This window comes from Aquarana catesbeiana, linkage group LG04 (genome assembly GCF_042186555.1).
Source record: "Aquarana catesbeiana isolate 2022-GZ linkage group LG04, ASM4218655v1, whole genome shotgun sequence".
Lineage (NCBI taxonomy): Eukaryota > Metazoa > Chordata > Amphibia > Anura > Ranidae > Aquarana > Aquarana catesbeiana.
In genome coordinates, this window is record NC_133327.1 from 423503403 (window position 1) to 423530876 (window position 27474).

General features: G+C 42.3%; 2 protein-coding genes across 2 annotated transcripts in view; both read left to right on the forward strand.

Moving 5' to 3' along the window:
* The first annotated feature begins 234 nt into the window (after positions 1-234).
* On the forward strand, positions 235-26638 carry CCDC28A (coiled-coil domain containing 28A). Its single transcript, XM_073627379.1, has 6 exons — positions 235-385; positions 6595-6779; positions 8051-8211; positions 11044-11198; positions 13342-13364; positions 22534-26638. Exons 2-6 carry the CDS (start codon positions 6622-6624, stop codon positions 22586-22588), a joined length of 552 nt encoding a protein of 183 aa, XP_073483480.1. The 5' UTR covers positions 235-385; positions 6595-6621; the 3' UTR covers positions 22589-26638.
* The window catches only part of ECT2L (epithelial cell transforming 2 like), a 168022-nt gene continuing 153943 nt past the window's right edge, over positions 13396-27474 (forward strand). Inside the window, exon 1 of the mRNA XM_073627377.1 lies at positions 13396-14087. The gene's annotated coding sequence lies outside the window, so the exon portion shown is untranslated. The remainder of the gene's footprint in view (positions 14088-27474) is intronic.

Genomic DNA, 27474 nt, shown 5'->3' on the forward strand with positions numbered 1-27474 from the left:
TTATATACAATTATATATATCAGACCAAAATGAGGGACAAATGAGGAGGAATGAGGGACAAATGAGGAGGAATGAGGGACATTGCTCCAAATCAGGGACAATTGGGAGCTATGATATATGAAAGTATAATTATCCTTTAACACCTCAGCAGCCACCATGTTTCTTTGGTGATAGGGTTCCTCTGAATACAAATGTTATCCTTTTTGTAATATTATAACCGTTCCCACTTTGGACCAGTAGAGGTCAGCAGAGTGCAGTGTGTTATTATAACATAGGGACAATTATTTTGCTCGGAACCTTTCTTTTCTGAGATATTTTTCACCCGGCAGATTATAGAGGAGCCCATTGTGGGATGTCGGCTGGAAGGTCTGATGAGAGCTGAGTGGTGAGTATGTAGACAGTCGTGGGTGGTTGTGTAGTAGTAGAGTGACAAGAAAGCTATGTTGTGTGTGGCTGACAAGTGTTCTCTCGGTATCCGGGGACATGGTGAGACCTCCACCTGAAATCCCGGCTGTGGCTGGCTGGGTGGGGTCACTAATGGCTGCCCCACCTGTTCAATGTAAACAAGACTCTCAGGGCTGTCCTGGCAATCCACAGGTGTAAATGGTGATTGTTGCCACAAACTCGTCCATAAATACAAAGCTCTCCCTATTTAACAACAAAGCCTTCCCCTATACTAACTCTTTCCTCCAACCTATACATGTTTTCATTGCTTACACTGAAGAGTCAGCAGAAAGGAAAAGCAGTGCTTACAAACAATCTATTGAGAGGTAAAAGCTGAATTCCAGTGAATTCATACTATGAGTTAAAGTAATACTAAACACACACTGTTGTTTGATGCCACTGTAATTATTTTATTAAAAAAAAAAACTCTTTCCTAATCAATATACAGCTGTTACATGACCCAGCCTGTCTTTATGGAAATATAAGTAGGAGGAGCTTCTAGTCCTCTGCTGGTCACATGATATAAAAAAGCAAAACAAAAAAAACACACTGCCTATGGATTACAGAGTAAAAATAAAAAATTTCAATAAACTGTTTTAAAATGTCATACAAATATATATATATATATATATACATATATACACACAAACATATTTCAAATCTTTATAGTTTGGTGGATTAGAATAAGACAAGAGAGGAAAGATCCTTTGTGCCGCACATCCCTATGGTGGTGAGAGAGACAAGCTCAGCCTGTGCTCCTGCCAGGCCAAGCCCCCAACGTGTTTCACTCTCTCCCCCCTCCCTAGTCATGGGAATCTCTCTGGTCCCACCCTGGAGTCAAATGCATTGGGGGGCGTGGCCTGGTGGGAGCCCAGGCTGAGCTTGTCTCTCTCACCACCATAGGACTCTGTGGATGTGCGTAACCAAGGATCTTTCCTCTCTTTTATTCTAAGACACAGGCTGGACAGGGGTGACATAGCCTGCAATTGTCAGAAATCCACCAAACTATAAAGATTTGAAATGTGTGTGTGTATATGTATATAATATATATTTGTATGACATCTTAAAACAGTTTATTGATATTTATTTATTTTTACTCTGTATTCCATAGGCAGTGTTTTTTTTTGTGTTTTGTTTGGCTGGCTGAGCTTGTCTCTCTCACCACCATAGGACTCTGTAGATGTGCGGCACCAGGGATATTTCCTCTCTTCTCTAAGGTCTGGTTCACATCTATGCATTTTTTTTTTCTGTGCGTTTTCAGTTTTGCAGAAACACACTACAGTCCATTTAACATGTATAAAAATAACAAAGAAAATGCAGCACTGTGCGACTAAAATCTTAATAGTATAGGGATACTAAAGTAATGATATCAATAATACATGATATAATATAAAAAAAACACAAGCTCATGCTTTCAAGAATCCGTTTCCGATCAAGGCACACACTAAAGCTGTTTCCCACCTATAAAAGCTTTGGATGGAAAATTTTAAAATTCAACAGATCATCCACGAACATCGCTGAGTAAGGATATCCTCTCTAGATTTTACAGTGGGATCCTGCTGAAAATATCTTTAACCAGAGTGCAGGAGTGGCTCAAAAGTTTATGTGGACCAAACTTAGTTGTGCGGTCACACAGCTTGAGGTGAACGCAGCCTCTTATCATCCAGGATTTTTGCATCACAAGAGTCGCCTTATGGAATATTATTGCACATATGCACTTTAACGTTTGTGGATTTGAAGATTTATGAGGACAAAGTTTTTTTGGACACCTCTTATCAATGCAAAGGCTTTTCACTGTGAACTTGCTTGATACACAAATTTTTGCTTTGTTTTTTTATATTATATTATGTATTATTGATATCATTACTTTAGTGTCCCTATACTAAGATTTTATTATTTTTAATTATTTTTATTATTATTAAGATTTTAGTCGCACAGCACTGCATTTTTCTTTGTTATTTTTATACATGTTTTCACACGTTATGGGATTGTGATTGACGCATAGCAGCTCTGAATTGGCACTTCACACTCCTTTTTGAATCAACCACACCTGATGCTAATTGTAGCTAAGAGGTATTTTAGGGTAGCTCGCACAATGTTTATACATTTATATAGTCCATTTAACATGGTTTCCTGTGGATGTAGTTCACATCTGTCCATTTTATGGAAAGGGCCAGGTACTTTTTTTTTCTGGTTTTTGGTTCCATGGACTTCAATAGATAAAAAACATGTAATCAAAAATGTAGGAGTATGCAAACTGCAACCTGCATAGGTGTGAATCAGGCCTTATTCTAAGTCACAGGCTGGAGGGGTGTGACACAGCCTGTGATTGGCAGAAATCTGCCAACACCATGTTATTGCCAAAAAAAATAAAGATTTGAGGTTGTCTCTCTCATACCACCATAGGACTCCATGGATGTGTGACACCAGGGTTCTTTCCTCCCTCCTATTTAGTGACTGGAGGTGGAGGTATCTCAAAAGTGAGTACACCCCTCACATTTTTGTACATATTTTATTATATCTTCATGTGACAACACTTAAAGCGGTTGTATAGTCTTTTTTTTTTTACTTTTACCTACAGGTAAGCCTATAATAAGGCTTACCTGTAGGTAAAAAAAATATCTCCTAAACCTTTACGGTTTAGGAGATATTCTCCTTGCTATGCGCCGCTGACTGCAGCAGCGCATGCGCACAGGGGATTCTCGGCTGAAGCCCGGCAGCTGCCGGACCTTGCCGAGTAAGAAATCTCCCGCGCGCATGCGCGGGAGTGATGACCTCGCGGCTCCAGCCACTCACAGCACTGGAACCGCGATACCCGGAAGACACGCCGAGGCAACATGACAGCTCCCTCGGCGTGGACCAGGTAAGATACTGACGCCTCGTTCTAAGGTAAGTATTTCATAATGAGCTAGTATGCGGTGCATACTAGCTCATTATGCCTTTTGCTTTACAGAGTTAAAAAAAAAAAATTGCGGGTATACAACCGCTTTAAGAAATTACACTTTTCCATTGCAGGGCGGAAGCTGTACTCCAAACAAAATTGACGTCCTTTTTTCCCACAAATATAGCTTTCTTTTGGTGGTATTTGATCATCTCTGCGGCTGTTATTTTTTTTACTATAAATAAAAAAAGCGACAATTTTGAAAAAAAAACACAAAATTTTGTACTTTTTGCTATTATAAATATCCCCAATTTGTTTTAAAAAAGCTATTTTTTCCCCTCTGTTTAGGAAGATATGTATTCTTCTTTTACATGTTTTTGGTATTAAAAATTGCAATAAGTATATATTGATTGATTTGCACAAAAGTTATAGCGTCTACAAAATAGGGGATAGATTCATGGCATTTTATTATTATATATATTTATTTTTTTACTAGTAGTGGCGGCGATCTGCGAAAATTTTGTTTTTACATTTTTTTTATGATTGCGACATTATGGCGGACACATCGGATGCTTTTGGGACAATTGACAATTATACAGTGATCAGTGTTATAAAAATGCACTGATTACTGTATAAATGTTAGGGTTGTCCCGATACCGATACTAGTATCGTATCGGCACCGATACCGAGCATTTGCCCAAGTACTTGTACTCGGGCAAATGCTCCCGATGCTTCCCCTGATACCTAGAAGACAGCTGTGATCGGCACGTGGGGGAGTTACAAGATTCTCCCCCAGCGGTTTTCAGCGGCTTTAGTGACATACAGCGGTGATCGGTCACCGCTGACTGTCACTGCATCCTCCTCCATGCCCCCTCCGTTCCGCCGTTCCTCTCTCCTTCTCTGTGCCTCTCCGCTGACCCCCTCCGTTCCCCTCTCCTTTTCTGTCCCCCTCCGCTGTCCCCTCCGTTCTGCTGTGCCTCTCCGCTATCCCCCTCCGTTCCTCTCTCCTCCTATGCCTCTCCGCTGTCCCCCTCCGTTCCTCTCTCCTTCTCTGTGCCTCTCCGCTGTCCCCCTCCATTCCTCTCTCCTTCTCTGTGCCTCTCCGCTGTTCCGCCGTTCCCCTCTCCTTCTCTGTCCCCCTCCGCTGTCCCCTCCGTTCCGCTGTCCTCCTCCTCCTTCCTTTGTGAATGGATAGAGTCAGCTGACTCTGTCCATTCACGTAACTGATCTCCTGTGATTACAATGTGTCAGTTTATGAATGGAGAGGACCCGCTGTCTTCTCTCCATTCATTTTCAGTGCAGTTGAGGCTGCAGAGAAAGGGACTGGGGAATCTCTATCCTCTGTCTCTTTCTCTGTCTCAAGGGGGAGATATCAGAGGTCTGTTAAGACCCCTGATATCTCACCAAAGCCCCTCAACAGGGCTGATTAAAAAAATTAACAAAAAAAAAAAAAACACACATTGCAATAAAGAATAAAAAAAAATTATTTTAAAAAATTAAAATTGTAAATAATAAAAAAAAAAAAACACACACACATACACCGTTCACCCCCTCCCCAAAAAAAGCACTGTTAAAAAAAAAAAAAAAAAAAAAACACTGTCACACGACATTAAAAAAAAGTATTGGTAATCGGTATCGGCGAGTACTTGAAAAAAATGTATCGGTACTTGTACTCTGTCCTAAAAAAGTGGTATCGGGGCAACCTTAATAAATGTCACTGGCATGCAAGGGGTTACCTGATTGTGTGTTTTAACTGTAGGGGATGACGGATCGTGGTTCCTAGCTATTAGGAACTCACGATCTGTCTCTCCTCACAGAACAGGGATTTGTGTGTTCACACACGTCCCTGTTCTGCCCCTCGTGGCCGGCGGTCATCGTGACCCCTGCAGTGGAGAAGGTGCGCGCGCCTGCTATCCCGCTTAAAGGAGCCGATGCATAGCTACAACGGCTCCCGGGATCGTGCCCACCTGCCACAGTATAATGACGGCGGCTGTTCGGCAAGCGGTTAGAAGAACACTGTAAAAATAACGGTTCTGTAGTACAGAACGGGACGCGACTTGTCAGGCGGCTAAGTCACAGTGCATGTCAGAGCAAATGACAATCATGAGGTCAAAGGAACTGCCTGAAGAGCTCAGAGACAGAATTGTGGCAAGGCACAGATCTGGCCAAGGTTACAAAAAAGTTTCTGCTGCACTTAAGGTTCCTAAGAGCACAGTGGCCTCCCTAATCCTTAAATGGAAGACGTTTAGGATGACCAGAACCCTTCCTAGAGCTGGCCATCTTGCCAAACTGAGCTATCGGGAGAAGAGCCTTGGTGAGAGAGATAAAGAAGAACCCAAAAGATCACTGTGGCTGAGCTTTAGAGATGCAGTCGGGAGATGGGAGAACATTGTAGAAAGTCAATCATCACTGCAGCCCTCCACCAGTCGGGGCTTTATGGCAGAGTGGCCTGACTCAGTGCAAGAAACATGAAAGCCTGCATGAAGTTTGCTAAAAAACACCTGAAGGACTCCAAGATGGTGAGAAATAAGATTCTTTGGTCTGATGAGACCAAGATAGAACTTTTCGGCCTTAATTCTAAGCGGTATGTGTGGAGAAAACCAGGCACTGCTCATCACCTGTCCAATACAGTCCCAACAGTGTAGCATGGTGGTGGCAGCATCATACTGTGGGGGTGTTTTTCAGCTGCAGGGACAGGATGACTGGTTGCAATTGAGCAAAAGATGAATGTGGCCAAGTACAGGGATATCCTGGACGAAAATATTCTCCAGAGTGCTCAGGACCTCAGACTGGGCCGAAGGTTTAACCTCCAACAAGACAATGACCCTAAGCACGCAGTTAAAATAATGAAGGAGTGGCTTCACAACAACTCCATGACTGTTCTTGAATGGCCCAGCCAGAGCCCTGACTTAAACCCAATTGAGCATCTCTGAAGAGATCTAAAAATGGCTGTCCACCAACGTTTACCATCCAACCTGACAGAACTGGAGAGGATCTGCAAGGAGGAATGGCAGAGAATCCCCAAATCCAGGTGTGAAGTGCGTAGCAGTCTTTCAAAAGCAATTTTTTGGGAAAAAATACACTTCAATTAATTAAAAAAAACTAAACAGTACAGTTAGCCAATTTTTTTTGTATAATGTGAAAGAAGACGTTACGCAGAGAATCGTTAACTTTATTGTAAGGAAAAAAATTGTGATTCTCATTTTATCAAGAATCGTGCAGCTCTAATATGTATACACCAAAGCCTGATTCCTTTTTTCTTTTTTTAGGTTATACAGAAGTAAAGTTCAGCTTCCATGGATGAGAGGAAGATGAAACGGCGGAGTCCCAAATCCTCCACTAGTCACCCTCCTCCACTCATTAATTCCAAGAAGAACTCTGTCCCACTTAGCAAAAGCACTGGATTCTCAAATGCTGTGCCACAGCCAGCCGCGCAAAAAACAAAGTTGAAAAGGTGATCGTCAACACTACATTTTGGTCAGATATCTGTTAGACTAGTCTATCCAAAACTCATATTTTAGTTATAGGTTGACAATGGTGTTTTGAAGCACCAATCTTCTCTTTGGTGGGTTTTGAGTAAACTGACCTTTTTTAAGATGATTGTACTGCAGCTTTACTCATTGTGTTGGCATTTACTTGGGGTAAAAGAACATAAACCAATAATGGACTGACATCATTTGTCTTTATGGGAATTCATTCATAACCCATGCAATTGTTGATGGATGGGATGATGGATGATTTGTGACTCATGATCTGTTTATTGCCCTGCATTGTTTTCTCATAGTATATAAGTAAATATGATCTAATGCCGGCCATAGAGCGAATTTCTTTCCCGCAACCATGAGTTTTTCAGGAAAGAAAATCGCTCAATTTTTTTTTTCCCCCATCAACACAGGGAGTGGTGACAGGGGAATCCCTCCTACGGAGCCATTGTGTTCTCCCAGTGGGAATGGCTTCCCCTGTCGGGAGAACACAGTAATTAAAAATAATCCCATGTAAAATCCGACAGGCTGGTTGTACCCAAGTTGATCAACCGATCACCTTGGGTACATTCAGCCTGCCCATACATGGTTTGAATATCTGACGGTTCAGCAGGGACCGATCCATGTATGGCTGGCCTAAGTCTATGGTATGATAGTTTAACCTTAAGGGTGCATTTGCAGGTGTGCCTGTGATTACATGCAAGAATCCCAGTGGGGGTTCCTGTGATTAGCTGCAAGTAGGCAGCCCAATTGAAAGCAACCTGCCTGCTCGCATGTAATCTCTCATGCAGCGATCATATCCGAGTGATTGTCCCTGGATGCAGACAGTCTGCTTTCAGGGCTGATTAGTCGACTGATCACCTTGGGTACATTCAGCCTGCCCATACATAGTTTGAATCTCGGACAGTTATTGCTGAACCATCTATGATTTGAACTGTCTATGGCCTGCTTAATGAAGGGGAGAAAACCAAATAAAAATTTTACTTGTCTTGCTTCAAAATTATGAATGCTTCCATGCCTCAGAAATCCAGAAACAAGGGAGACAATCGCATGAGATGCCAGGCATTTGATGGCTTTCTTATTATCACTTATTGTCAGCTGCCAGTATTATTGACTCTGTGAGATATAAGATTTTATATACAGAATGTATGTTTTGACCAGGAGATAGAATTAGAAATTTATTGTTAGAGGGTGTACGTTCATGGTGGTAGACTGATTTTCTGTTTGTTTTCTGTACCCGAAGAATCATTAAAGAGAAATCAAAATCTCAGGGAGAGAGTAAAGGTGCTTCATCGGCTCCCATTCAGCACTCGTTCCTTACAGATGTGTCCGATGTACAGGAGATGGAGAAGGGACTTCTGAGTCTACTCAATGACTTCCACTCAGGCAAACTTCAAGCTTTTGGTAATGGTTTTTGCCTTTTTATGATAAGGAAGACTCTCTAAATCTAATGTTGACAGAAACCTGTACTGGGAGAAATAAATTGTTCTACTGTACTATTGCTGATGACCTTTTGAAAATGCTATTTACCTGGCTGCCTCTAAATTCAATATTTTGAGTCACTGACCAAAAGCAAGTATGCAGCTAGTGAAGCCCAAAGAGTGATGAACTGAAATGTGAGAACTCCTGAGCTGCATACTTGTTCATGTTCAGTATCTAAGGCAATATCAAAATATCATGTCAGCTGGAAATCTAGCATTTTCAAAACGAGAGTTAAGCCATGGCAGCCAACATATCTTTTCACTATAGGTTTACATTAAGGGCACTGTCACACTGAGGCGCTTTACCGTCATTTTAGCATCGCTTTTTGTCCGCTAGCGGGGCGCTTTTAACCTACGCTAGCGGGCGAAAAAGTTTAAAAGCGCCGCTGCAGTGGCGCTGCCTATTGATTTCAATGGGCAGGGATGCTTTAAGGAGTGGTGTATACACCGCTCCTAAAGTGCCTCAAACATGCTGCTTGCAAGACTTTTTTAAGCGTCTTGCCAGCGCACCACTCAAGTATGGAAGTGTGACAGGAGAGGCACTTTGCAGGCACTATTTTTAGCGCTATAGCACCTGTAAAGCGCCTCAGTGTTCACCTTTTGTAAAAAAAATAATAAATGCACATCTTTTAGCAGGTTAAATTTGCTTTTATTATTTTTTTTAATTGGGAGCCTGTAAAGCATTGCAGCTGGGATCAGCAGATCGTGGGTGGAATCTCAGGTTCCTGCAGGCTGTCTGTGTAGCTGTCTGCCCATACCTCATACGGGTAAGCAGTTATTGATTGACAGAATTAAAGTGACTTTAAACCTCAGGCATGAAAAATAAACAAAGCATTTCCCTCTATATTATGTACAAGTCTCAAATACGAGCACTAAGTGTAATCTCTGTCTGCTGCCCCCTTCCTTTGCTATCAGCGTGAATCACCTCTGACAAGTTTTTCTGACGCCAAGAGAAAAAAAGATGACAGGGGAGGTATCCCCAGCTGATTGACAGCCTCTGCTTTGTTTCTGTGTACTGTGTGAAGTGGGTCTGTGTCTTGCCTCCAATCAGCCGTTAGAGCTCTCTTCACTGAGCTCTGAAGTGTGTAATTTCAGCTCTCTGCCCCTTTTTTCTGAACTCTCAGACAAGCTTTAAACTTCTGGACTTTGAACGGACATAGAGAAGAAAAAACTGCAGATAAACAGGTACAACGTATGTAGGAGGATTTGTTTAACCTCTTTGTATTGCCTTAGGTTTGTCATTTCACTGGATATATGTAAGGGATTACAGTCACTTGAACCACTTGCCTATTGGCAAATGACGGCTGGGCGGGACCTTTGCCTTTCTGGGTGGACGTCATATGACGTCTTCCCGGAATGCACCTCACACATGCTCCACGGGTCTCGCTGTGGTGCGATCTGTTACCTGACGTATCAGGTTGCTACCAGTACCATGTGATCGCTGTTACCAATCACAGCAGATCACATGACAGTTATAAACAATTGATGGCTTCCTTTCATGACGTTCATTATGTACAATTGTGTTGCTAGCTCTGATTGGTCAAAGTAATCACATTGTACAGACAAGTCCAATCACAGCCCATCTGTACCATGTGATTTAGCTGTGGCCAATCATAGCTAATCACAATAACTACACTGAATTAATCAGTTTTATTCAACAGAAATGTGAAATTCACTGTTTATAAGCAATCATAATGCGTTAAAGAAGAGGAAAAAAACTGATCACTTCCCCAGAGTAGTTTAATGTTACTGTGGTAAAACTGTATTGCACTGGTCAGTGTGTTTAAAAAAAATTGTAATAAAAAAAAGAAATTTCTTACATACTGTCACCAGTGTCCTAGATCACTGGCACACCAGTTATATGGTGGTCATTTGTGGGAAAAAAAGGTAAACAGGCCCTTGGATTGTATCAACTCAAGGCACCATCTGTACACAATGGACACCAGCCAGCATGCTAAAATGGCTCATTTTTGCATGGAGGCTGATGTGAACCAGCCCTAAAGGGAAACGATAGTGTTTTTTCAATGTCATAGCAACCTTATTCTATGATGGACAGATATATTTAGTCGCTTGCTGTTATGTATTTTGATATGATTATGTTTCATGAACATAATTGTACATGCTCGCTCTAGTAGGCATCTGCATATCAGGGAATGTAACTAGCATTAGCTGCCTAAAATAACCTGCTAGGACAGATATATGGAAGCTGCCATTGCAAATTTTAATTTCAAAGATGCAGGCACAGGTGCCATAATCCTGATCTTTTTTTATGTTTTTATAAGGTTATCTGTGCTCTCCTATATAATTTACCATGATATCAGGCAATACCCACAGGGGTTGGGGGTGGAGGTGATGGCGTTGGAATGATAGTTGCAGGTCTTCTCTCTATAACCTATACCTCATCTGACACTGGTAGTTGGTTTTTGCAACAGTCTGTCAAATGGAGTTCATGGTGTATAGATCGTGGATGCTTAAAGCTAACCTGTGCTTTACTCACTCAAGCCAAAGCATCAGGTTTGCCCTAATACCCCTCCCTAGCAGTACATACTTATTTTACTCCCCTGCTGTTTCCTTCTGGCCTTACACCTACAGTATACCTCTCCTCCTCTAGAATCCTCTGTGTTAAAAACCGACCATTCATGTGCCAGGATCTCGGCACCAAAATTTACTCTCTCATTTTTACCACACATGTCATATGCTACAAATTGTCTGTTGTTGATCTCACTAATAATATTTCAAACTGCTAAATCTATAGGCAATGAATGTTCAATTGAACAGATGGAACATGTTCGTGGACTGCAGGAGAAGCTGGCTCGTCTTCACCTAGAGCTATATGGTGAATTGGAGGAAATGACAGAAGACAAGCGCAAAATTGCTAGTGATTCCAACCTTGACCGACTTCTTTCTGATGTATGTTTTTCTAAAAAATGTATTTTGTACTAATAAATTACCAGCATCTTTGTTAAAAAAGAACTGAACTCTGAAAATTGTGCCCAAAAAAAGGCAGGTAAAGGGGAAAACGGCTAGTCTTCTGTATTGCATGTAGGCTCCCATCAACTGTTTTTATTTTTTCCCCAAATTTACTGATTTGCATGCCATGTTTTGCACTGTATATTTGTGTGTAGACCTCTATCTTGGTAGAGGAGCAGAGTTTTGCTTCCTCCAGTAAAGCCTCCAGCAAAGAGAACAGTAAGCAGCACAGTTATGACATCACCAAATTTCAGTACCAATCTCAAATTGACAGTTTGAGGCAGCAGTGCCATAGATCTCACTCTACAAATATACTAGAGGGAATTGAGGCACAGGAAGTGTCCAGGCACCCTCATATACCAAGTGGTGCTGTTATTTTCAGAAGGATTTAAAGACAGATGTACATTTTTTTTCTTTGTACTGCTTATTCACAGTTAACATTTCTAAATTTTCCCCACTGCCAGAATATAATGTCCCAGCAGAGGGAATTCCCCTATCTTCCTTGCTTGTGTGGATGAAGGAATCAATTGGCTGAACAAAACAAAAATGATCGAGCAAGCTTAATGCGAGCTTAAATGGCGAGCTTAAGCTTGCCCAATACGTATTTTTGGATATATGCCAGCAAGTTGAAGAATGCGTTAATTTGAAATGAGACTGTCCTCTCCTGGACCAGCCATAATGTACAATCAGTGGAAAACCCGGCAGTGTAACGTGATGGCATGGGATGTAGACAGGAACAAAAACTGAGAATTTCTGTGTCGTTTTGGGTCTTTAAGAGGTAGCACAAGATGAATCGGCCTTACTGACATGCATCCGAAACAGAAATCAGTGGATGGGCTTAATTTGAAACTCTGAAGAAAATAAAAATTGACATATATGATGCAGTCAGTCACTAGCATTAACGCGGCAGGTTAATACTTTAGGGCTAGGTTCACGTCCAACCACTGAGGTGCAATGTGTTAAAGTATGCATGTTTTTTTCAAAAGAAAATGGCTGGCATGCACTTCAGCAACCCAGATATCGGGCCTGCACTTTTGTGATGGTGCACTGCAATGCACTTTTGTACTGTGCAGCGCACCTCTGTGGGCAAGATGCATTGGGGAGCACAGGGTCTTAAAGCAGTTCGAACAACATCCCCTTTTTTTTTTCTTTTTTTTTTTATATATGTGAATAAAAGGTGATCATTGTAAGAACCTTCAGTGGTGTATGTCCCAACCTCTGTAAATGTCACTTTTGCTGGACTGCTTGGCTTTGCATATAGGTGTGGGAAAGGTTTAAAGAGGAGCTCCTGCCCCCCCAGACCTGGGCACCGGAATCTGTACTAAAGCCGGGTATACACGGGCCAAATGTCGGTGGACAACGGTTGGTTTAAAAAAAAAAAAAAGGCAGACATGTGTATGTCAGTTTGTCTGACAGAAGCAGGCCTTGCATGCTGGAAAACCAGCAGCCGACTGTCTCCCGGTCAGCGCTCTCAGCCAATGGCGATGGCAGAGAGCGTTGATCAGAGTGTACTGGTGGGGACAACAGCTCAGTTGGGGGGGGAGACCTTGCATGGTTTGTACATGGTTTGTACAGCGGCTCGAACTGTAGCAGTCAGGTCTTTTTTTTTTTTTTTTTTTTTTTCCTGTTAAACCCACGGGGTTGAATGGGAAAAAAACTACTAGTGTACTTGGCATAAGGGAAAACGCCAGTGAAGCCTTGTGGCTTCACAACCAGCTTCCAGTTGCGCATGGTCCTGCAGTCTTCTGGGAACTGTGATGTGTCCCAGAAGGCCTGGGGGGGGCAACGAAGTTCCGGTCAGATCGCTGTGGCAATCCGGACGGAAGTGGGGGAGCTGTCAAAATCGGGTACCAACCCCCCCCCAAAAAGTGCCAAATGGAGAGGAGATGGAAGAGCAGAATTTACCCTTTTTAGGTGAAGACTGTATTCATATACAGTACTGTTATTACAGATATTAATCACATGAGGGTTAACAGGATGCAAACTTTTCCCTATAGTGGTCCTTCTAAATAATACTAGTTTAGTTTATTTAAAGTATTTTTTTTTTTTTGACATTTAACAATTTCTTTTCTTTTATTTGCAGCTTGAAGAGCTGAATTCATCTATGTATCCTTTAACACTTTTGCTGTCAGAGCTGTTTTTGTGTTTTGTTTTTTTTTCGTTTGTTTTTTTAGCACACAAAAATTCTTGTAGGCCTGAGGATTACTTAAATCCCCCAAAATATATTTTTTCTGAATGCAGAGATCCCAGAGTAAAATGTCACAGAAGGTCATTTTAGGACACGCATTTGCAATTTATTACCCAAGATTTGAAAAAATATAAAACATGAGCCTGCGCTGAGAAAATAGATACCTGACATGTAAAGTCTTACAATTGTATGCACCTTTTAAATGGCAACAAACGTTGGTACGCTAAAATTTCTATAGGGAACTGTTTAAAAGCCCCTACAGGTCACAAGTTTAGAGTTAACCATGAATAATCGCTTTAGAATTATTGCTGGATGCGATATGTAACATGTAGCGCAATCAATGTTTTCGTGCATAGACACCCCAACACATGTTTATATTCGTATGTGGGATTGAGGGTTCAGAATTTTAAAAAATATTTGTGATTTCTCACCTGTTCTCCATTTGAGCTAATTGCGTAGATTACGTTCCATTAGCTTCTTCTCTGGCCACAGTGGCTAGGGAAATGACCGCTGAATCCAAAAGTGATGTAATACAATATTTGTTGCTTCCTTCCTAGATAGGGGAGATCAGCAACTGGATGTCATCTGGTCTCCCTCAGCCCTACCTGGCAGCACCCGCCATGCCAGTCTTGGATCTGCAGGTGAGACAGCAGAGCTTGGAAAACATAGCGGTAGGGCTAATGTATTAGGGTTACATGGAAACGATTGGGTGACTGTACCTGACAGTTGGCTAATCAGATTTACATGAATGCTACAGCAGCTGGTAGTGTGTGTAAACTCCCACTCTACTACTGATATATGCCATATGCCGGTGGCAGCTAAAGGGGTTTATAATGTTTCTTATGCAGTTTATGTACTTTAGAGGTCCTTAGAAGATGCAGGGTAATGTGTGTGTGTGTCTTAAAAGGAACCTCATTCTTATAAATTACAAATGCATCTTTAGAAATGTTTAGTAATGGCGGTCCAGAAACAGATGCTTATAGATAATTTTGCAAGCTTTTTATTCTTTGCGTACTTTATTTTTCTTTTCATCCCTAATCTCGCACTGGCCATTTTCAATAAGGGCAGACAAATCAATCTCTTTCATACATCATGGGACACAGAGTCAGGCTAATATTCATTACCTGCTGGGTTATAATTCATCATCAGGTGAATGGACACTGGTAGACCAAAGGTCTTCAGACAGGAAGTGATCCCCTATATAACCCCCTCCCATACAGGAAGTACTTTAGTTTTTTACCAGTGTCTGCAAGGTGGATGGCACGGTTTGTTTGAGCTCTCTGAGCTCCAGGTCTCTAGTCCCACAAATGGTTCCAAAATGAATCAAGGGATTGACCGATCGGATCCATTTGATACAGGCTTTTATGCTTAGATAAATGGTACCTGAGCCTCGCAAAAAGACTCGAGATCCTGCGAGGTTTTGCCGTAATGTGGCCTCTGGGCGCTGGACCCTGCGGAGTGGAAATCTTGGACACTACAGTGCTAAGGCATTTCCTGCAGGGTGCTGTACAGGTCCAAGGGAGTGGACCCCAAACAAGAAAAGGGTACCCAGTCCTTGAAGGTCCAAGTGACAGGAACCCGCCGTGAAGGGTGAAGATTGGGCCCTTAGTTTCTAACTGGCCCCGCGCCTGTTTATTTTACTTTATAATTGTGGAGTGTCCCAGTGATTATTACAAATCAGTCAAGCTAGCTAAAAGCCGGACACCTGTGTGCGGTGACCATATGGGGGAGTTTTGGGCTGGCTGTGGTTGTTGACAAAGTGTACCTTTTTATTTATTTATTTATTTTTTGCTTGTGTCTGGCTGCTTTTTACCTGTTTATGTCGCACTATGGTGCACCATTTTGCCTTGGCGCACGTGCGTTCACAAGAGCAGTTTGTTTGGCAGCCATGACGCATGTGGCTTCATCGCACAAGCACTGTAGCTTTTATCTGGGCGCACGAAGATTTGCGTCGTACGCGAATACCGTCACGCCCATTCGCCGGGACTGCGCACATGGGTGCGCACACACAGAACGCTCTGGCGCACACCCAGCTTATTTTAAGCTGTGTAGGCCAAGCATGCGGTGCTTCCAGAAGGCAGCTGTGGGACACAGAGCAGGCTCTGAGCAGACACTTGCAGTGGTTCATTTTTCCTTACCTGGTTCACGTGAGTCACCAGGTGTTGCTTAGCAGGATTGTTGCATAGGGGCTTGGTGAGCCCTATTAAAGGGTCTTCCTTCTTAGGTGTTTTAATACTACACCCAAGTACTCTTTGTGGCTATTAAATGTCTTCCAAAAAGAGGAGTGGGACTAACACCACAGGGAAGGGCACACCTATGTTGTCAGTAGTTCCTGATAAACCTAGTCCTATCCCTAGTGTTGTATCCCCTGAAGGACCAGAGGTTTCTGGGCAATCTGAGCCGCTGTGCCTATCTGGAATTGTACCTAGAGTGAACACTGCTGCTTCACCCTTTATCGATAAGGATGAACTGTCCTCAGCCCTAGCCCGGTTAGAGCACAGGATTGCTAGCATGATTGCCTCCATTCCGCAGGGTGGCAGGAAGCATGACAGATCCCCCTCCTTGGAGTCTCCTAGTCTGGAGCAGGAATGGGTTGAGGATGGGGAGGAGCTTAAAGCTCAGGATTCGGTGGAGTGCCCGGCAGATGAGTCTGCTTCCGAGCAATCTGGACAAGAAGATATCCAGTCGATGTCTGCCTCTCAGAGGCTTTTGATCCTGACTCTGACCAAAATGGTTCTTTCTGCCTTTAAGTTGCCTCTTGCAGAGGTGACTGAGCCCCCCTGGTCCTCTTTGGGATCTCTGAGGCCTCTTCAGGTTGCACAGACTTTCCCTCTACACCCGCCTGTTGGAACAGGCGGTGTACGCTGATTGGGATTATCATTATTATCATTATGCTATTCAAAATAATGAAATTGAAATTCTGAGCTATTTCATTTCATTGTGGCCTGTGACTGGTTACCAAATCACTTAAGTGGCTCTTGCTCTTCAAAAACTTGAGCACCCCTGCCCTACATAGTAATGGAAAACGGAACCAAAGCTGCAAATATTGCCATTTTACAAGCGTTTGGCTTTCGGTGCGGCCACATTGATATCAGTGTGCGAGTTTAACTTTCTCTGCAACCCGAGCTAAGTAAGGTGTTACTAAGCCCACAACAGTAAAAATCATTCTGTATATGCAGAAAAGCATGCTTGTTATACTCGCTGTGAAAGTTAAGGGGTTAATCCTCTGCATTGTGTAAAAAGGCTGTTTGATCCTGTCTTCTCTGATCCTCCCCTTCAGCTGTTCCCAATCCATCTCCTGATAAGACAGAGCCTTTGGAGTCGCTCTGCACATGCTTAGTTTGGTGTGTATTGTTAGTTTTTTTTTTCCTTTTCTTTTTCTTGGGAGGGTGCATGTGATCAGCACAGGGCCAATCGGCTCTGTCCAGACAGAGGGTCAGGGGTCCTGCAGCCTCATAGGACAGTCAGAGGAGAATGAAAACGCCTCCTACAAGCTTTAACCAGAAACTGATAGAAGTCACAAGACTGATATATATTGCCGATGAGAAAAGGTATTTAGCAGTTTATATTTACTAAACAATTGCATTTCCATGTCCTGTGTACTGTGAGAGACCAGATATAGTGAATGCAGGGTCCTGGGTTTAGTAACACTTTAAAATTGCCACCACTGTGAAAAATCACCCTGTCTAACGGCACCCGCACCAACCATGGCAACTCCCACCAGTGTCTGAGACCCCCCCCCCCCATGATGGCGATCATGTCAACTAAAAGCTGGGGTAAACCTAATCAGGACATTAAGCCACAACGCTCTGGGGGGGACGGGCGGCGAACTTACCCAACACCATGTCGGCCTCCACTTCTGGTGTACGGAGCGGGCCAGGGACAGTGCAGAGCCCGGGAAACTCAGCATCACCCTCAGCCATGACATCCTCCCCTGATGTGCATGAAGCAGCCCTTTCTCCTGCGGAACTGGAGACAGCACCAGAGGCCATTACTAAGCCCATATTGAGGGCTTCAAATCCATGATGATGGTGCGTATTGACCACCTGGCGTCAGAGTGTACCCTGATCCGCCATGATTTGGATAAAATGAGGGGAAGAATCACTGAAGCAGAGGACAGAATCGGCACGGTGGAAGATCAGCAGGGCTCGCATACAGCACAAATCGCAGAATTACAATCGCTGGTGAGCTCACTTGTAAACAAAATGGATGTCTCTGAGAACAGGCAGAGGTGAAATAACGTCCGCGTAGTAGGCCTACCAGAAGGTCAGAAGCCCGCCATCTTTGCCGAAAAGCTGTTTAAACAACTGCTGAATTTGCCTGATATGCCACCCACCTATGTTGTTGAAAGGGCACACAGAGTACCCACAGGGAAATGCCCGGAGGGAGCACCACCTAGACCATTCCTGGTGCGACTTTTGAATTTCTGAGATAGGGATATGATCCTGGTGGAGGCATTCTGCATCCTGAACTACCGTATGAAAATACCAAACTGATGCTGTTCCCAGATTTCTCGGCCGAGGTTCAAAAACTTTGCAGATCCTTCAACGAGGTGAGACTCCGTCTCCGGGAGAAGAACATCAAATACGGCATTATATATCCCAGCCGGCTGCGGATCCCACATAAGGGAATAGTCCGATTCTTCGATACGCCCGAAGAAGCCAATGAGTGGATCAACACATTGTGAAACGGTAAATGGGGGTTCAAATTTTCTCCCTCCAGTTTGGGGACTTTGCTATTCACGGGGGGGGGGGGGGGGGGGGCGGCCTGCATAATGGAGGCTACACAGACACCCTAACGGTTGAGATTCTGACTATGCTGGTCACCTGCACTACTTGGACAGCAGGACAGAGACATCCTAACATCACATGAGCCTCATGTTTTCACACTCCTGCTGTCGGAATTCTCACATGGGGTGCTGTTGATGCAGACATTCCTGAATATATGTGGGGGTGCAGTGAAGCCATTTCTCTTTCTTAGGGGCACGGAAAGAAGGTTTAACAAGAACATACACTTTTTTTTTTTCCAAACCGTTCTTTTTTTTTTTTTTTGGATTGATTGTAATGATCTGGACCTAATAATTTTTTTTTTTTTTTTTTTTTTTTTTTATTAGGTTACGTTCACTTTTAACCGCTTGCCATCCGGAGGACATCATATGACGTCCTCGACTTTCGGGGCTTATATCTAAATGATGTCTGAGGCTACAGACATCATTCAGATACCGGCATTTTCAGCCGGCGATTCCGTACACCATAAGAACGATCATAGAGGCTGTTCCGCCGCTTGATCGTTCTTACGGGCGGCGGGAGGGGACGTCGTCCCCCCCCCTCCCGCCACCCTCCGGTGCTTCTACCGACTCACCTCAGCGATCGGTGAGTCGGACAGCGGATCCGCTGGCGCCGGATGTTCACCATAGAGATTTCCGGCGGACCAGATGGTCGCCGGAGTCTCTATGGTCGTTCGGAGGCCGGGCGCGATGTTATGACGTCACGCCCGGCCTCTGCATTAAAAAAAACGGCGCCGCTTCGGCTGTGAAGCGGCGATCGTTTTATTTTTTTTTTTTTGATTTCAGGCTTCCCAGCCTAGAGGTGAGATGTGGGGTCTTATTGACCCCATATCTCACTGTAAAGAGGACTGATCGTGTCATATTCCTATTACAAGGGATGTTTACATTCCTTGTAATAGGAATAAAAGTGATCAAAAAAAAATTTTTAAAGTGTAAAAATAAAAATTTTTAAGTAAAATTAACAATAAAAAAAAAAAAAAAATTTTTTAAAGCGCCCCTGTCCCCGTGAGCTCGCACGCAGAAGCGAACGCATACGTAAGTCCCGCCCACATATGAAAACGGTGTTCAAACCACACATGTGAGGTATCGCCGCGAACGTTAGAGCGAGAGCAATATTTTGGCCCTAGACCTCCTCTGTAACTCAAAACATGTAACCAGTAAAAAATTTTAAAGCGTCGCCTATGGGGATTTTTAAGTACCAACGTTTGGCGCCATTCCACGAGCGTGTGCAATTTTGAAGCGTCACATGTTAGGTATCTATTTACTCGGCGTAACTTCATCTTTCACACAATGCAAAAAAATTTGGCTAACTTTGCTGTTTTGTTTTTTTTTTAAAGCATGAAACTGTTTTTTTTTTCAAAAAAAACGCGTTTGAAAAATTGCTGCGCAAATACCGTGCAAGATAAAAAGTTGCAATGACTGCCATTGTATTCTCTAGGGTCTCTGCTAAAAAAACATATATAATGTTTGGGGGTTCTATGTAATTTTATAGCAAAGAAATGATGATTTTTGACATGTAGGAGCGAAGTGTCAGAAATGGCCTGGATGCGAAGTGGTTAAGTTGGGACTAGTTTTGGGGCCAAGCTGCGTGTATTTGTGAATGCACAGCAGCAGGGAGTTACATGTTTTTTTTAGGGCGGGGGGGGGGGGGTCTGTTTTTACATGTGCAATGTCCCAAAAAATGCCCAGGGCTACCTTGGACAGACATTATCAGTGCTTATTGGTCGCTAGAAACTATATTACGAACATGCCACTTGTTGTTTTATTTACTAAGGTTTATCTATGGCAGGAACTGTATTTAATTTACTGTCTTGGAACGTTAGAGGCCTAAATGATCAATTTCGGTGTGCCCTAATGTTCCAATACATGAAACCACTTAAAACGCATATTGTTTTCTTACAGGAAACACATTTAGATGGTAATAGGATTCTTACTGTACAGCGCTCCTGGATCCAACGTGCCATACACGCTATGTATTCTTCGTACGCCAGAGGAATGGCTATTTTGATTAGCAAAACCGTCCCGCCAGGTTATCACGGATCCAGGAGGCCGGTATGCCATTGTTGTAGCTGACATTTATGGGCACAAGATGGTGCTAGTTAATGTGTATGTTCCCCCACCATTTCAAATTCAGGTACTGTATGACCCACTGGGTAAGCTGGCTCCCTTCCTGCACCTGCTGCTTATTGTGGCGGGTGATTTCAATGCCATACTAAATACGGCTCTGGACTCCTCTAACTCCAGGAGAGCAGCGTCGGTTGAGTTATCAGCTTGGGCGGAGACAGCGGCTCTCACAGAGTTATGGAAATGGAAAAATATTAGATATTAAGCAATTGAAAGACATCGTGGGAGGGGGGAAACTGCTTTCTTTTGACAGATTTAAGGAAAAACATAACCTCCCAAATTGGTACTTTTTCCGTTATCTGCAACTGCGGCACACATTTGTCACACAATTTGATACACACAATTTGATACAGGCACGGTGAAACTTCAGGCTTCACCCATGGAACAGTTGCTCTCTGACGAATCCGTACAAAAGACGCTGTCAGAAACATATAAGGAACTATTCACCGAAAGACCCCCAGCACTCAGCAAATGTAGAGAAAAATGGAGTTCATTAGTTCCTAATTTTCAAGGGGACGACTGAGACGATATGTGGGACCACCCATTGCAGGTCCTGGTATCGGCTCAGGATCGGTATATTCAATTCAAAATACTTCACAGGGTATACTATAATCTGGCAAGATTAGCTAGTATATATGGCTTGGATGATGCAACTTGCTGACGTTGTACCGCCGCAGGGGAGGACTTCGATCATATATTCTGGCATTGCCAGCCAATAGAATTCTGGACAGGGGTTACCAAAACCATCCAGGGACTGATGTCATTACCAGTTGCCAAGATGATATCAGTATGTTTGCTGGGTCTGGTGGAGGAAGTGGCTCCGCTGAGAGCACAGAGAACTTTGCTCTCCCTCACTCTGTTTTATGCACGCAAAGCCATCCTCTTATGTTGGAAAAAACCTGAGGCTCCATCCTTGGCCTACTGGAAAGGCATAGTGAATAAAGTGTTGCCTTTATATAAAGGCACATACTTGAGCAGAGGTTGCCCCCAAAAATTTGAGAAGGTGTGGCAATGCTGGCTCTCCTTGGAGGATACAGTGTGAGATGCGCTAAGTTTGAAGGGCTAAATGTTCTCATGAGGGGAATATGCGCTGACTGAAGAGGCCGGACAGCTTTAGTAGCAACAGGGCGATTGCGGTTACTGCTTTATATCTCACTTATGTCCATGCTGTAAACTGAATCAAGTATGCCGGAAGGGCAATTAATTGTGTTTGACTGCCTGTAATATTGGGACATTGCACAATAGGGAAGAGGGAGGGGGAGGGGGAATGTTTTTTGGGTTATTTTGTGTATTGCTATTGTTTGTAAGTACAAAAATGTGAATAAAAAGAATTTTCCAAAAAAAATTGCCACCACTGTGAAATACCCCTTAGTAATTTATTGACAAAAGCCACAAAGTCTGCTTCCCTATAGAAATGGATGAGTCTTAGACTATCTCGCCTTAATTAAACTCCTATTGCAGTGGATGCCAAAGATTGTGATGTTTTAAATTATTTGACAGTTTTAAAAAGTTCTTGCAATTTGCATTTGACAGAAAATTTTGAAAGAACGTAAAAAAAAAAAAAAATTACAGCAATGATGTATGTATGTTTTAGGTGTGTGTATTAGAGCTGCACGATTAATTGTATAAAGATCGCGATCTCGATTCACCCCTCCACCCCCCGCAATCTCCAGGCTGGATTAGCTCGATTTTCCAGATCTCCCCGTCGGAACCAGTGTGGAACGCAAATGGCGCCGATATCGAAACTGACGTCAGCAACCGCCCCTTTGAGAAAAGCATCCGCCCATTATAATAACCAGCCCTGAGCATTGTGTTGATTGTGTTCAATGTATAACCATACATCCGCCCCTTTGAGAAAAGCATCCCCCCCTTGCTGTCTTTATAACCATACATCTGCCCCTTTTGAAAAAAGCATCCGCCCCTTGCTGTATTAAATGAATAACCAGCCCCGAGCATCGGGAGCGAGCGGTGTGTTGATTGCGCATGCGCCGTCTACAACTGATTTTTTTTTCTTTTTTAAATTGACCATTTTAAAGAATCGTGAGAGAATCGCAATCTTTATTCTAAGCAAAAGAATCGCGTTTCTCATTTTCCCCAGAATCGCGCAGCTCTAGTGTGTTTGTGGGGGGGGGGGGTTGTTTTTGTTTTGAGATTTTCTTTAACAGCATGGTTCACAGACAAAAGCTTCACTTAGCAGATGTTCAGGATATCCCCAAAACAACAGCTAACTGAAGAAACACCCATATCTCCTGTTTATGTGGTTTTTTTGTTTGTTTTTTTGTTGTTTTTCTTCTAAACTATATATATTTTTTTCTTTGTCTGCTAACAGTATTCTAAACAATTTGTAAACTTGAACTTCTTTTATTATGTGATATGTTTACTTCTTCTATACCTCATACTTTCACATTTGTGAATGAAATGAATGTTTTTTTTGATGCTTCCATTCCCAGGCTGAAGAATTGTCAGTAAGGGTGTCTGCTGACATAAGAGACTATTTGCCGGATGCAGTTGTTTTGGGTGGGCTAAGGAGACTGTCATTTTGTTGTAAGCATTCCTTTGCCCTGATTCTTTGAGGTGCACTATTACTTAAGTTGTGATACATAGTGCTCAAAGTGGTAATAAACCCCCAAAACAAAAATTGTATTTATTGCAGCTTACCAATCCTTTAGATGTGGTGGCTGCATTTGTTCTCTTTTTTTTAGGTTTGTTTTCCTTTTATTTTCACCTAGAGATCGGGCCAGTAACATGCTTTCTGTCTTAGAGTGTCTCTGCGCTACTGGAGGAGCAATGGACACGCCTTTGGACAGCAGCATTGTCAATCTGGGGAGAGTATAGTATTAGATGCACTAGCAGATGTATGCCGCGTACACACGACCGTTTTTTCCGTCGGAATAAACTCTGAAAGTTTTTCCGACAGAGTTCTGCTGAAACTGTCTTGCCTACACATGATCACACCAAAGTCCGACTGTCTAGAACGCGGTGACGTACAACGGGACTAGAAAGAGGAAGTTCAATAGCGAGTAGCCAATAGCTGCCGTCTCAGACTTGCTTCAGAGCATGCGTCGTTTTTGGTCCGTCGGAACTGCATACAGACGATCGGTTTTCCCAATAGGAATTGATTCCGTCGGAAAGATTTAAAACATGTTCTATTTCTAGGTCCGTCAGAATTTTCGAAAAAAAAAAAAAAAAAGGCTGATGAGGCCCATACACGATCGGAATGTCCGATGAAAAGATTCCATCAGACTTTTCCTGCTGGAAAGTCCGACCGTGTGTACGCAGCATTAGATGGACTTCCTGCAAACAAATAAAAAAAAATAAAATAAAAGCTGGCCATTGTAATCACCCCTGTCAGTGTTAAATGGTTTGTCTCAACTCTCTGACACTTTTGTGGGACAGCTTGGTCTTCTAAAGGAAGCTGAAAAATAACAGATTTATTCTTAGGATTACCAGGTGAAAAATACAGCCACTACATCTAAGAATTGATAAGCTACAATATAATTTTTGTCTTTGAGTAAAAAAATGCTTTAAGGTATACCGAAATTACATACAGTAAAATTGGTTGAGAGGCTGCTTTAGCATGCCTAAAGTGCACTTTATGGCGTCTTAAATGCTGTATGTATTTAGCACCATGAATTAGGACTCTTAACCCATTTAGGAGTAGGTCGGTCTGCCAGCTTGGTTTGTCCTGCTGTTGCTCTCCCCAAAACAGGCCAGGGCTGAGGTAAACTGGCAGAGTTCTCCCCTACCTCTTCCATCAGCACAAACTTGCACATCAGCTATAGTGAATGTGCATTAATCATTTTGTAAGGAAATAGGTTTTGCGGCCAGCCTGTGCCATCTTGTATCTGTAGTTACCTTTTTAAGCCGGGTACACACTACAGGCTTTTTTTTTTTTTTTCGACAAACCTGCTGGTTGGGGCCGCTGTACTAACCATGCAAGGTTATTTCTGTGATCTTCCCTGCTAAGCTGTTGTGTTTTGTACACCACCCCCCGCCAGAACACTCCGATCAGTGCTGTTTTTCCAGCATGCACGTCCGACAGAAGCCGGACAAATGGCCAGCTTCTATTAGACAGACCGACATACACGGGCCGAATATTGTCCAGGTGTTTTTTTTCTTTTTTTGTTTTTGTTTTTGTTTTTTTTTAACCTGCCATTGTCTCCTGACATTCGGCCTGTGTGTACTGAGCTTTAGGTTCACAACCCTTGGTGAAGGTGTGGGGGCATGGCATATCATAATCACATCAATCATCATTCCTTGAAGTGTCTTTAAAAGAAGGTTCATTCATGTTGTTAATGAGATTCCTTTCTCCCTCTGATAGCTTGCTGAGTAAATAACTTTACTGTAGGCAAAAGCTCTTTCTTTTAAGGCACTGAAATGATCAATCATACTTGGCATGACTATGTAATCGCAATATAGCTTTTTGCTGGCAGAAAGGTTAGTCTGGTTAAAAGCATGACTGCTTTTATTACTGCTTCTATAGAATTGGGAAGTGGGGTTAAATAAATGTGTTTTTAAATAAGAACTCTTGATTAACAAGAATGTAGAACATTGTTTTAAAATGCGAAGCTGTTAAAATCATATAACCTGATTACTTAAGCCGTTCATAGATGGAGTGATTTTCTTTCAGGAACAGGTTGCAGGAAAAAAATTGCTAGATTTCCCTCATGAACACAGTCAACGATGCATGGGGGGGAGCCCTCCTGGCCGGGAGAACACAAAGCGATTATTGCTAGCGGCTATAGCTGCTGTCAATAATTGCATGAAAAAATCTGACGGGCTGCTTGTACCAAAGTTGATCAGTTGGTCAACTTGGATACAATCAGCCTGCCCATACATGGTTCGATTCAAACAGTCTATGGCCGGTTTTAGACTTGTATCTCTAGGAAAATCATGTTTTAGTTTTGAATATAGTGGGGAAAGGGTTAAAGTTTTTTTTAGCTTCTATTAAGTTTTTACTGCTGTCCTGAGCGTTGATGAGATTTTCTTACTCTTCCCGTGCTGGTGATAGCGTTTTTCCAGAGCAGGAAGTAAGAGAAAACCTCAGCAAGGTCCGAGATCCACCCCCCCCCCCCCCCCCCGCACAAACACACTTCCTTTTTTAAAAAGAAGTGTGGGAAGGCTTGAACCCATGTTTAGTGTCATTTTTGTTTTCCCTGTTGCTGAGTTTTCCTCACTTTCTGTCTGGTGACAACATTGCATCTGGGAAGTGAATATAAATCTCCCAAACGGGGCCTCAAATATGTATCAGAGTGATAAACTTTCGTCTATCTAAAGCTGAAAGAATTCACTGGTGTTACATTTTTTAAATTTTATTGAATCTTGGGAGCAGATTTTTTATTTATTTTCCCCTATTTTCAAATATGACATACCAAACCGTTTCTATTTTGTTTTTAAATTCTTCCCTGTCTGGCATTCTAGGTATAGGGGCACCCGTGCCGGCTCGCTTCCAAACCGCCCTGTCTGCATCTTTTGAAAGAGCGGGCAGCTGTGACTCTCTCAGCACAGCATTTGATTGGCAGTAGTGGGAGCCAATGGCTCCCCCTGCTATCAATCTGCCCAGGAAGGAGAGAGACAGCAGCGAGAGCTGCTGCTCTTGTGCACATCGCTGGATCAGATCGAGCTCAGGTAAGAATAAGTGTGCATTGAATGCATTAAGGTGAAAAAAACTTAAATCTTTAGAACCCTTTTAAGGTTCTTAAGTTTATTTATTAAGATTTATTATGGCGTTCTTTAGCCTGCCAGAGCAGTAATAATGCTTGAAAAGTGAGACAACTTGGGTCTGCCATTCCTCTGAAAAATAAAAAGCATAAACTTGTCTAAAAGGCTCAGTATTTGTTATGCAAATATCTACTGTATTTCTCGTTCTAATATGTGAATACTGTCAGTGATCAAAACTTGATGCTTATATTGTTCAAATGATGCTTGTACTGTTTGATCCACTTGGGTTATGCCATTATGTGTTTACTCCTCCTTTACTATTTTAATGATATATTTTATTTTATTTTTTTTTGACAATCAAATATCTACTGCATTTCCTCTGTGTGTTTTTTGTTCATTATTTGTATGAATGAGCTGTTTGTTTTTATACAAAGAGCAAGATACTCATTGTATATAACTTGTACATGCAAGCTGAAATTATATTTTTATGTGATTGCTTCAAACTCCTTTATGGAGAGAGCTGATTTTTGTGGCAATATTTAAATACTACATATTGGTGGTTGCATGATTAAATGACTCACATTTGTGTTCACAACCAAATAAACGGCTATTGCATATTTACCTTTTTCAGTATACATTCTTTTGTGTGTAAGCATCAGTTTATGTCCTAGGATACTTAAAAATCATCAGTCTATACAAACTAAAAAAAAATGCTAAGAGGAAGAGGTTTTTTGGTAGATTTGGTAGATTTATTGGATTTGTTTGTAAGTGCATCTTTTATTCATTACATTTTTATTGGTTGGAACAATTACACTATGGTAGCCTTTCTTGTTTTTATTCCCGGAGCCATACAGCTTTAGCTGCAGACCCAGTTGCCGGTATAGGTTGTTGGGAAACCTTTAATCTCCCATATGCCTGGTCAGACCGTTGTGGTCTTCTGAGTCGGTAAGGAGCCTCATATTCACTTGGGTGCACTCACCTCTTGGGAGATTGGATCTTTTTCATCACGGATTCTGGATCAGTCTTTTAGGTTTATGAACTTTATATATATTTAATTAATTTTTTTTTGGTATTGCACTATTTGTGATGGGACTTTTTATATGATCACTTTTGGTTTATTTGACCTTATCACTTGAATATTTAATTATACACAATCCTTTAGTGGTCATAATAACCTCATGGTATGTTTTTTGTGGTATTAGTTATGATATTATGGTTCACAATTTTTTCATAATAATTTTTTTGTTCACAAAAAAAAAAAATTTCTTTTCATCTTTTGGTTATCCTTAGCGCTGCATTATTTTTTACTAACATCTGAAGTTTGTGTCTGACTTTTTGATGCTGGCTGCTTTGGCAATCTAGGGTAAAATCTCTGATTTTCGTTTACCTTTGCATTAATTTGCTTTAGGCTGTAAGGGTTAATCCTTCATAGCTACCAATCAATTACTAGGTTTCTA